The sequence below is a fragment of the Halichoerus grypus genome, chromosome 7 (genome assembly GCF_964656455.1).
Source record: "Halichoerus grypus chromosome 7, mHalGry1.hap1.1, whole genome shotgun sequence".
Lineage (NCBI taxonomy): Eukaryota > Metazoa > Chordata > Mammalia > Carnivora > Phocidae > Halichoerus > Halichoerus grypus.
The window spans coordinates 92587603-92598997 of NC_135718.1; the positions used below are offsets into that span (position 1 = coordinate 92587603).

Below are 11395 nucleotides of genomic sequence, written 5' to 3' on the forward strand. Positions count from 1 at the left end.
TTGACAGAGACAGAGATAGCGAGAGCAGGAACACAAGCAGGGGGAGTGGGAGAGGGAGAAACAGGCTTCCTGCCGGGCAGGGTGCCTGATGTGGGACTCGATCCCAGGACCCTGGGATCATGACCTGAGCCGAAGGCAGACGCTTAACGACTGAGCCACCCAGGCGCCCCCATAGAGTTATTTTTTCATACCCGTTTTGGAGCTGGGAAAATACACACACACACACACACACACACACACACACACACACACACACACACACATATTCCCCAAGTCTAGACTTACTTGGGCTCTGGCTATTTAGAGTCTACGTTTGGTGTTTTTAAACCCCTCTGACACATTCCTTTCTTTCATCTCTGTGATTCCTGGCCACCCTTCTCGGTACGGCTGGCTAATCTTCCTGATATTTCTGGGGCATAAATGGACCCAGAATACTTGACTGAGAAAAAAATCAGATAGGAATGTAGTTCTGAACCTTTTAACATAAAAGATTTTCTTGTATTGATATGGAAATGAACAGATGCCTGAGACCCTTCTGCCAACCTGAAACATTTCTGCCTACTCCAGGGAATTCCTTTGGGCTGATGTTTCTTAGGGCTTACACTGTTGATTCAAAAGTTCCGTCTCAGTTATCTGAATGATCGAGGATAGCCCCAAAATGGGAGATTTGTTCCTTGGCCCTTATTTCTGCTCAGTGCCTTGACTGTGTGTAAAACAGGAAAGATGCTCATGCCAGTGGATCTGAAACGGTTTTATATTTACACGTTGGAATGCTACCATGGGCAAAAGGACTGTGTTTACCACAAACCCCAACACGTTACAAATCAGCATTCTTTTATCTGACCCCTTCTACTTACCAGCTCTAGAAAGACATGATATAAACCCAGTGAGTACTTTTTTTACTGACAGAGGCAATAAAAGTCAATCCAAATGTTTTACAATCTGCCACCATGCACAGATCTTTACTCACCCAGGTAAGTTGTTATTTGAAGGGACAAACCCAGAGCATCATCAACAGGTGCATGAGGATCATAGTTGCCGTTTCTCCACTCCAGAGTCTGTTTTATTCCTCAATCTGCCTCCACTCCCTTCCTCCTTCCAGAAACCTCACACTCTATGCATGGAAAACCAAACCCATTATCACCCTTCTCCCTGAGCCACTCCCAAATATGTATCTCCTCCTGTTTCCTGCCTCAGTTAACACCAACCCTGCCAGGTGCAGTTAGGCGCAGTTACCTGACCTAGAAACCTCTGAGTCCTGCTGCTTTCTGCCCTGAAGCCTTGGTCTCCTGTGGTCACGTGACCCCCAAGAGTGCTCAAAATAGGGTGGTCACTCCTCAGGCCACCGGGGGTGACTGGCCAGACACCCCCGATGGGCTCACCAGCACTTCACCTCCCCTCCTTAACCAACTGTCCCCGAGACAAAACTGGGGGGATTCAACAGGGCTTGCTACCTACAAATGAGTGCAGGGTGAGGACTCCAATGGCTGTAGGGATATTTGGAAAATGTACTGATGAAATTAGAAACTGAAAGTGGATAATGTTTGATTAAAAAAAACCATAACTCAATAAAACATAAATCTAACAGTATCTTGGCTCGTTAATAATCATCAACGACCCCACATCTTTCTCCAAAGAAAGTTATAAATATGGACAAAAACGGATTTACTCAAGGTCACAAAATATATCAGCGGTGGAGAAAGAACTAAAACCAAATCCATCCTAAAATAATAAAAGATTCCTGGATGTGCCATTCTGCCTCTGACTTCTAAATGTCCACCTAGGAGATTTTTAACACCACCTAGAAGAGTTTAGTACTCCGTTTAAGAAAATATTTCCTAAATACCGTTAAGCATCTTAGGTGAATTACAATGATGGTTTTTGCTAATTACCCCTCAAGAACATGCCTTTTTCTTCTAGACTCTTACTCTCCAGGGCAAACTGCATGTTGGAGTCACAGTGGCATCTCTTAGTCTAATGAAACTTAACTCTTTTGGTGCCTGAGGGCTACAGAGGTCCATAGCTTGCTCATAAATCCAGCCCTGGGAAGAAGGGAGGCCTTATGTCTGAATTCTGTGGGCCTCCATCCATCCTGCTCAAGAGAACACAGCATGTGTTTCCTTAAAATATCACAGGCTTTAAAAGGGGAATGGAAATTCTACCTCATCTGAGGGTACCGATGCTTAAAAAAGGGAAAACAAAGCTGAAATTTTATTATTATTATCCTGAGAAACGTGCAGAAGATTTGTAGTTAACACTGAGGCCCCATACCTCATGACTAACAAGGAGGCGATCCAGGTCACTGTTGTTTCTGGTTAAGTCTTGCACAACCAGGCAACGGTGGTCCTGGGTGATATTGATGTGTGCCGGCAAGTGACCCCGCGCGGCCCTCCCAGTGACTGACAGCTCTCCCTCAGACATGTCTGGGTGCAGAGCACTGAGGTTCAGAGACTCCTGACCGCTTCCCCAGGTCACTTTAATTTCATCATGTAAATACAATTGGCAAATATATTGAACTGTAACACCGGGAATGGATTTTCCAGGTGCTTCCAACAAAACCCCAAATCGACTTTGTCCCATGAGTCCACAACACAGGATGGATGCATTTGAATTTCAAACATTTGTTTCTTCTTCCTATAGGTTTCCTTCCCTTCTTCCTCCGTTTGTATGAAAAGAGTAGATTTTGATTTAGTTTTGCACACAGGAGCAAACACCACCACCACCAAGCTATTTAAGAACAGGTCCTTGGGAATGTTCTAGAATGCTTTGGTAGACTGCAACTTACTAGGATTGCCACCTATCAGATAATATCTTTAAGAACCAAGGTTTTTCAAAATTTATCAGAGGGTCTAGTCTGGTTGTACCATCTCACAGTGCCCCACACTCTTCCTCTCAAGCACTTACGGCAAATGGGAACAAATTATGAATTGTACATTTTGTGGTCGTTTGTATCCCCCATTTGAATATAAGCTCCACGGGGACAAGGACTGTAGATACCTGTTATTTCGTTGCTGTGCCTAACACAGTGCCCTGAATGCAGCAGGAAATCAGAGACTATTAATAAATGATCAAAAGAAATGACTCACACAAATAAATGTGTGAGTGAAGCAGTGTTAAATTGGAGAATATAGAATGCAAGTATAAAATAAGCTTTTAGATTTCCTGAGATTGTTCTTGGGGGAGTCTGGACAGATTTATTATCAAACTACAAAAATGACACACTGACAACAATCCACAAGTTAATTATTCTTCAGATAAATTCGGGATTCATAAAACCAATTCTCTGGGTGGTAATTTTCCACATGTAAAATTTTTACAACTTCTGTGGGTATTTGTTTAATTTAACCCTTTCATACGAAAACACTGATGTGTGTTAATTTGGATAAGCAGATGAGGCAAGCAGACGCAGTCACCGTTAAATTTCACGACTCAAAATCACAGTATTTCGTTTCAAAAGTCACAGAAATATAAATCAGAAAATGTCACTGAGCAGTGTCAGAAACCCCCACAGCTATGCACTGTTTTCTCGATATTTCTCTCTAACCACTGATAAAAACTCTCTGAAGTGGAAGAGTAAATATTATCATTTGATAGTACTTGGACCCAACAGTGCAAATACAATTGCATTGTGTTACACTCTGGGGTCCCGCACACACCACGCCGCAGCGTTGCCATGGAGGAGCGAATGTGCTCAGAGCTGAGCCGGCCGCGAGGCAGCCCCGCTCCCAGGCGCTGCCACCCCTAATCTTCCGCGGGCAGACACGCGGAATGTTAGGGGGGACGTGCCAGCATTCGAGTATGAGTTTCTGTTTTTGTCATCCTGGGAACGAAGGCCCACGAACAGGCCATGGGAAACGCCAAGCCCAAAGTATCGGCTAGCTTTCACCACTCCCACGGGCCTGTTCGGAAGGATCACGGGTGGCGGTGGGGAGGAGACCCTAAGGCGCCGGCCGGCAGTGCCCGCGCGAGGCAGAAAGGAAGCCCCCACGAGCAGGTGCCGGCTGTCCCCCCGCCTGCCGCACCGCAAAGGTTGGCGGCGCGCGGGCAGAGGCTCTCCGGGGAGGGCGCCCTGCGCAGGTCCAACAGCAGGTCCCGGCGGGTGCGGGGAGCACAGCGAGCTGTTAGGAGTAGAGGGCAGCGGCACCGATGAGCTGGGGCGTACCCAGTGGGCGGAGAGGCCTGGGCGCACCTCCCGGCTCTGTGCCCCGGGGCGGCCTGGCGAGCGAGAGGCGCGGGCTCGCCCCCCGGGGCCCCTCCGGCCGCCGCCCGCCCCGGCCTCCCCCCCCCCGCACCCCCACGCTCCGAGGCCGCCCTCCCGCCTGCCCCCGCGCGAGCTCACCTTGCCGGGGAACGGCCCCGGGAGGAGCAGCTTCAGCGCCTGCCTCTTCAGCTCCACCAGGCGGGCGTTGCAGTTCTCGCACCAGACGCCGCGGTCCGAGCCGGGGGAGGAGCCGCCGCCGCTTCCCGAGCCCGGGGAGCCGGTGCCGAAGCCCGGCGAGCCGCCCAGGGAGCCCGGCGAGCTGGTGCCGATGCCCGGGGAGGTGGGGCCCGGGGAGCCGGTAAAGGAGCTCGGGGACGAGGTGCCCGAGCCGGGGGACGGGGTTCCCGACGAGCCGAGCGCAGAACCCGCGCCCTCGGGGGTGGGCCGGCTGCCGGCGCGCGACTCCTCGTACGCTTTCCGGTACCAGCTCTCGGGGGAGAAGGGCCCCGCGGGCTTGGTGGGAGAGCAGACTTCATTCACCTGCGGGGGAGACGTGCAGAGTCAAGGGCAGCAGGGCTGCGGGTTCCCGCGCCCCGGGGCCGGGCCGGGCTGGGGGCGCCCTCTTGTCGGCCCGGGATCTGCGCGCCCCCGAGGGCCGGGCCGAGCGCCAAGGGGCGCGCGTTCGGGACCTCTCCGAGCCCTGCGGCCGAATCTGCTTCCATCTGCCCCGTTAATCGTCCTTAAGTGGGTCCCGGCCTCCCGGGCGCCGGCGGATTCCTCCTCGGGTCGGGAGGAGAGGGCTCGCCCAGGGGCTTCCCATGGTTTCTGCAGGGGGAACCCATACAGTCAGCGCCCCGCGCTTTTGAATCCAACACCCATCCCAGAAAAAGCCCAGGTTCAAGATCCTGGAAGACGCTCTGGCGGGGGGCGGGGTGGGGGGCATCCGGGTTTTCATTCATTCGGGGTACGGCCCTCCGGATCCTGAAGGTAAATGGAAGGCTCCCCGCGCTCCAGGGCAATGATCCCGAGGAACGGCAGAGAATTCATGTACACTCCCCCCCATTCGGCTTAACTCTGCCTGGAAGCGCACGAATGCCGCAAAAGTTAGGGGTGCGGGGACCGCCAGGAACGCGAGGACTGGGAAAATTCCGAGGGCCAGGCGAGTGTGCCGGCATCCTCGCCCGCGGACCCGCCTCGGTGCGCGCACGCCCAGCTCGCCCGGCCGGGGCGCCTCTGCAGCGGCAGGAGAGCTCGCGGCCGCCCTGCGGGGCCGCACGGCGCCCGGAAAGGGGGACCCCGGCCGAGGAGGCTCTGGTCAAGCGCCTCCGCATTGTACCCGTCACAACTTACCCCGTATTTCTTGCCCCTGCTGGAGACCGCCAGCCTCTCTTTATTCCCGGCTACCGAATTCATGGTGGCTTTTCCAGAGGAGAGTGTCTAAATGTTCCAGCAACGCTACATCCAAAAGGTCTTCCAACCCTGAAGGGTCCCCCCGTTGTCGGGGGCTGCCTCTTGGCCCTCAAGTCAAGGTTTCTTAATGGGGGGGGGAGTGAAGAATCAAAGCAAATGGAGCCCAGAAGTAATAGCACTAATTTGCAGAACGGGTTGGAGTGGCTGGTTTATTCTTCTCTTCAAATAATGCTTTTCTCATCCTCTTCTGCCTCCTCCAGTCACACGTTCTCTTTTCACGGTCACATCCAGATAATTGGCATTTTCCTCAGCCAAGTGGGTCCGTTTTCCTCCACGAGGGAAGCGAGGAGGGCAGTCGGGCACACGCAGCTGCAGGGGAAGGTGGGCGAGCCCTCGCCGCGCCTCGCCTCCCGCCCGCGAGCCGGCGGTGGGAACTTGCCTCCTTCACGGAGCTCGGTAACTGAGTTCAAAGAAATTCTCCCAAAATATAAAGATCCAGACTCGGGGAGGAGCCTCGGCGCGTCGCGGAGCCAATATCCGCCGGCCCGCTCGGCCTGACAGTCGCGCGAGGGCAGGGAGAGGCGGCTCGGCGTGGCCCGGGCGCCGCCGCGGTCAGCGCGCGCGTGTGCGCCCGGGCGCAGCGCGGAGCCTGAAGAACAGCCGCCCTGCCGCCCGGGAGCCCGCCGCCTGGCTGCCGCCGCCGCGCCGGCCGGGATCCATTTTATGTTGCGGCGCGCCCGCCTGACAGTGCGAGGCGAGCGCCGGGGGGCGGGGGTCGTAAATCTCGCCGGTTGCGGGGAAGTTCCTGGAGAGTGGCCCGTGGCCGGGGCCCTAATGAAACGCCACTGCGCGAGCCTGACGCGGAGGGGCAGCGCCGAGCGAAAGGGCTGGACAGAAATGCGCCCAAGCCTCCCCGCCCCCAAGTTCTTTCTCTTCCTGGCAAGGCTTGCAGTTCTGCCTTTGAAACGCCGTGTAAAAGGGACTGAGTCACAAACAAGTCCACAAACATGCCGGGTCCTCCCCCCGCCCTTTGTTCTCCTAGACCTGCCCTGCAAACCTTCTCTGGAATTGCCCTACCAATCCCCAGCCGGCCGGGGACGGTGGGGACAGGGGAAACGGGAGGGACGAGGGGGGGGACGGGGGGGCGGACACCCACCCAGCCACAGCCAGAGGACCTGGGGGCCTTCGACCCCCTCCCCGCGAGCCCCAAGCTGCGACGTGCCGAGCCGCCGAGGGCTGGCCCAGGTGAGCCCGGGATCAGGCTGGCCGCCACCGGGCAGGGGAAACTGAGGGATTCGCCGCGGTGCACAAGCGCAGCGCGGGCCGCGCGGGCCTGGAAAGGGGGTGTGTGCGGGCTGACCTCGCCTCGCCGCTCCGGGATCGGTCCCCTCGGCACCCCTCCTTCCCTTTCTTCCCGCACCTGGGGCCCGCGGAGCCCCGGGAGCACCCGGCCACCGCCCCCTGTCCGATCCCCCGCCACCCCCGGCGCAGCGCCGGGGAGTGCAGGAAACCGGCATATGCCAGGCTCCACACGTGGCTGCTCCGGGGTGTCATTTTTCATCTCCCGGGAGGACATTTCTTCTGGTGAGCCTGCAGGTCTGTTTTGTTGTGACCTTTAATTAACACCCCGCCAGACGCCTGGAGAAGGACCGGCCCAGTGCGGGGATCACGTGAGGTGTAATGGCATCTCCGCGCCCGGAGGCACCCGCCTGGGGGTGGGCGAGGGCGCAAAAGACTTTTGGGGCTTTCCAGTCGCTGGCTTCCTTCTGAGATAGGGAGGGGGCAGGAAGACAACCTTCTGAGGGTGCTGAAACCCTGGGGCAACGCCCCTCCCGCTTTGCTCGGGGAAAATTCCTTCTGTGCCTCCCTCCCACTGCCATCTACCCACCCCACCCCACCCCCTCGCCGCAGCCCCGGCGTGGGAAGATTTCACAGGCACCAAAGCGAGGTAAGAAGGTCAAAATGAAGATGTTGACAGCAGTGTGGAAGTTTCCATTACGTTCCAGCTTCCAATTTAAAAGCGATCACATCGAGAGAGGACCTGAGGGGGGCAGGTACGCCTCCAGGCGGCCCACCGCAGCTCCCAGCCACATCTGTATTCCGCGGGGGTGCGGCGGGAGACGGCCTCGCCATTAGCTCGGCGCTGCGCAACAGCAGAGTGCGGCCTCCTGAAATGCACCAGCGGGTGAAGCCGCGGCGGGTGGGGGTGGTGGGGAGGTGGGGTGTCCAAGGTGAACTGTTGCGGAGCTGCGAGATCCACCTTGAAGACGGAGGAGACCAGAGCTGGTCTGCTTTGCATCCCCAAGTAGCTGGGTCCCCAAAGCGTGTTTGGTGGGCTCGGAGCGCCCTCTGTTGATCACAGTCTATACCCGGAGGCCCCGCCAGAGAGTTCGGTTCGAGGCTTTTAAAAAGTGGACGTGGGGCGCCGGGGTGGCTGAGTCGTTAAGCGTCTGCCTTCGGCTCAGGTCATGATCCCAGGGTCCTGGGATCGAGCCCCGCGTCGGGCTCCCCACTCTGCGGGAAGACTGTTTCTCCCTCTCCCATTCCCCCTGCTTATGTTCCCTCTCGCGCTGTGTCTCTCTCTGTCAAATAAATAAATAAAATCTTAAAAAAAAAAAAAAAAGTGGACGTAACATTTACACACAGTGAAATGCACAGATCTTAAGGGTACAGATCTGTGAATTTTGGTAAATCTAGGCTCCTGGATAAGCCACCACCTCAGTCAAGGTATAAATGTCCGTTCCTGCACAGAGTTCTCCCCTGCCTCTTCCTAGACCATCCCCACCCCTCGCACACAGCCCCTGCTCTAATTTCCATCACCATCGATTAGTTTTGTCTGATCTTGAACTTTTTATTCGTTGACTCCAGGCGGTATGCATTCTTTTGTGTTTGGCTTCTGTCGCTTAATATAAAGTTTCTGAGCTTCATGTTGTTGGGTACAGGTCTGTATTCAGCCTGTACTCTGTTTTTCATTCCTGCCTCTCCTGCCTTCTTCTCTTTGTTAACTGAATATTTGGGGGGATTCCGCTTTCATCTCTCTACTGGCCTCTGAGCTCTAATGATTATAATGTGCATCTTTAATTTATCATGGGCCACTTGGAGTTAACACTGTGCCATTTCACCTAAAATGTAAGAAACTTGCAAGAGTAAATTCCATTATACCTCCCTCTTTGTGCTACTTGGATAAATTTTATATCTACCTACATTAGAAAACCCACAATACAATCTTATCAATTTTATTTTAAACAACCTGTTGTCTTTTAGTGAAACTAGAAACTTTTAAATATAGTTTTTTCTATGTACCCAGTTTTGCCATTTCTGGGACTCTTCATTTTTTTCCCTATTGAGCCAACTTTCCAACTGGGTCATTTCCCTTCAGACTGTAGGATGCCCTTTAGCATGTCTTGTACTGAGGGTCTCCTGGCAACAAATTCTCTCAGCTTCTGCTTGTCTGAAAATGTTTGTGTTTTTTTTTCATATTCTGTGTTTGAAGAATAGTTTAACTGGATGTAGAATTCTTGGTTGACAGTTATTTTTCTTCCAGCTTTTTAAAGATGTTAATCATTGCCTCCTGGCCTTTTTTGCTTTTTTTTTTTTTTCTTTTGAATTTTCTTTTCTTTTTTTTTTTTTTAAGAGAGAGGGAACAAGGGGAGGAAAGGCAGAGAGAACAGGAGAGAGAGACTCTCAAGCAGACTCTCACTGAGTGTGGAGCCTAGCTCGATCTCAGGACCCTGAGACCATGACCTGAGCCAAAATCAAGATTTGGACACTTAACTGACTGAGCCACCCAGGCCCCCCAGCCTTTTTCGCCTCTGATTGGAGATCAACAGTAATTCTATAGGAATTCCTCCTGTGTGTAATATGTCCTTTTTCTCTGGATGCTCTGAAGATTTTCCCTTTACCATTAATTCTCAACAATTTGACTCTGATGCTCCTAGATGTGGTTCTCTTTGTACTTATCCTGCTTAAGGTTTGCTGAATTTCTAGGACGTATAAGTTAATCTAGAAATTTTTCACCAAATTTGGGGTCATTTCAGCCATTTTTTATTCAAATTACTTTCTGCCCCATTCTCTCTTTCCTCCCCTTCTGGGAGTCCAATTACATGCATATTATTATACTACTTGAAATGTCTCATAAGTTACCGAGGTGGTTCTATTTATTAACATTATCCTTACCCCTCAGTTCTTCAATCTGGATAATTTCTGTCAATCCTTTATTAAGTTCACCAAGCACTGCTTCTGCTATCTCCACTCTCTGTTAAGAATATCCAGTAAATTCTTTATTTTAGATATTGTAATTTTTAATACATGCCTACATACATACATAGTTTCCATTTATCTGCTTCTTTTTCCTTTAAATCCTTGAACACAGTCATGAGAGCAGCTTTAAATTTCTTGTCTGCTAATTCCAACATCTGGCTCATTTGGGGGTCACTTTCTATGAACTGATTTTTCTCTTGACTCTGAATCCCATCTTCCTGTTTCTTTTCATATCCGATATCCAATAAAATTTAACTGCATGCTGAATATGGTGGACATTACATCATAGAGATGCTAGATTCTATTATCTTCCTTTAAAGAGTATTGATTTTGTTCTACAATAGGCAGTTAAGCTAGTTATGGATCACTTTAAACTTGTTAGCAACTTGACTTTATTCTTTGTTAGACCAGATCTATGTCAGCTGTGGCTTATTATCTAAGAAAAATTACTTGGTCCTGAGACTTGTTCTTTACCCCTAAAGTGGGGCACTTCTGGGATTTCAGTAAAAAGCCCAAAGTGTTTGCCAGACCCTCTCACTTGGGACCTGCAGTCCATGCTCTGCTCCCCTCAGTGATGGCAGCTAAAATCAATTCTTCCAGCTTCTAGATGCTGCTTTCCTCTGACTTCCTGTAGCTCTCCCATGTATACAAAATTCAAAAATAGCAGCCAAGGACTTGGGGAAATTGCAGATTTTAGGGCTGCCTCTCTCCTTTCCAAGATTCTCCTTCTCCCTTTCCAGTGACAGCCCTTAACTCCACCAGGTAATGCCTCACACCAGAAAGACTGGCTCTCTCCTTAAGTTATAGCCACTGTGCCCAGCATACTGGAACAGACCCATATAATCCTTCTTTCAGGGACTGAACCCTTGACTCCCCTCTGCCACTGCCTACTTCTGGCCACTCTCCCGTGCCTTTAAATGGGCTTTTTGTTGTTGTTATCCAGCTTGTAATTGTTTTCTTTGGGGAATTCAATTGTATATAAAGTATTCCCCAGTTTTAGTCTTAATGGTGGCTTTTTCAAGTCTACCTTAGGTTTTTAGAATTCCTGTCATTTCAAGGGTTTTTATTTTGTGAAGTAGCAGCCTAAAAAGTTAGTCTTTAAAGACTCTAACTATATATTGCTTCTCGGCCTTTTGGCTAAGATCAAGTGTTAAGAGTCTAACTATATTTTCCGTTGGACTGAAGGTTCTAATGATGCAACCAGACCCTTCACTGATAGATAGATAGACAAATCTAACTATATAGATTTCTTACCTTTTCACATTCGAGGACATTAACAGCATTACTTCAAAAACACACATGCACCTTATTTTATGAATGAAGAAATTACATACTGGCTTCTAAAAGCTGAGCACTTCTCTAAACACCAATCCATTTATTCCATTGATAAGCCTGGGTGAAACAATATCTCCCTGTTACATCCACGGTACAAAGTGCAAAAACACTAAGGTCTATTACTTGGCTAAGAATGAAATTCTTATTCCATATTCCTTGTTGCTTAATTATTAAGTGGACGTAACTTCT

The 11395-nt window shown here is 51.3% G+C and overlaps 1 protein-coding gene and 1 pseudogene across 2 annotated transcripts in view; one reads left to right on the plus strand and one right to left on the minus strand.

The window, feature by feature from the left end:
* The window catches only part of KIF26B (kinesin family member 26B), a 444934-nt gene extending 438282 nt beyond the window's left edge, over positions 1 to 6652 (minus strand). For both annotated transcript variants that reach the window (XM_078077887.1, XM_036100240.2), the window contains exons 1-2: positions 5552 to 6652; positions 4340 to 4741 (exon numbers count right to left, since the gene is read on the minus strand). In XM_078077887.1, the coding sequence (XP_077934013.1) occupies positions 4340 to 4741; positions 5552 to 5614 (465 nt within the window). In that variant the 5' untranslated portion in view covers positions 5615 to 6652. The remainder of the gene's footprint in view (positions 1 to 4339; positions 4742 to 5551) is intronic.
* Positions 6653 to 10988: 4336 nt separating this feature from the next.
* LOC118540901 (U2 spliceosomal RNA) lies at positions 10989 to 11121 on the plus strand (annotated as a pseudogene).
* Positions 11122 to 11395: the final 274 nt, after the last annotated feature.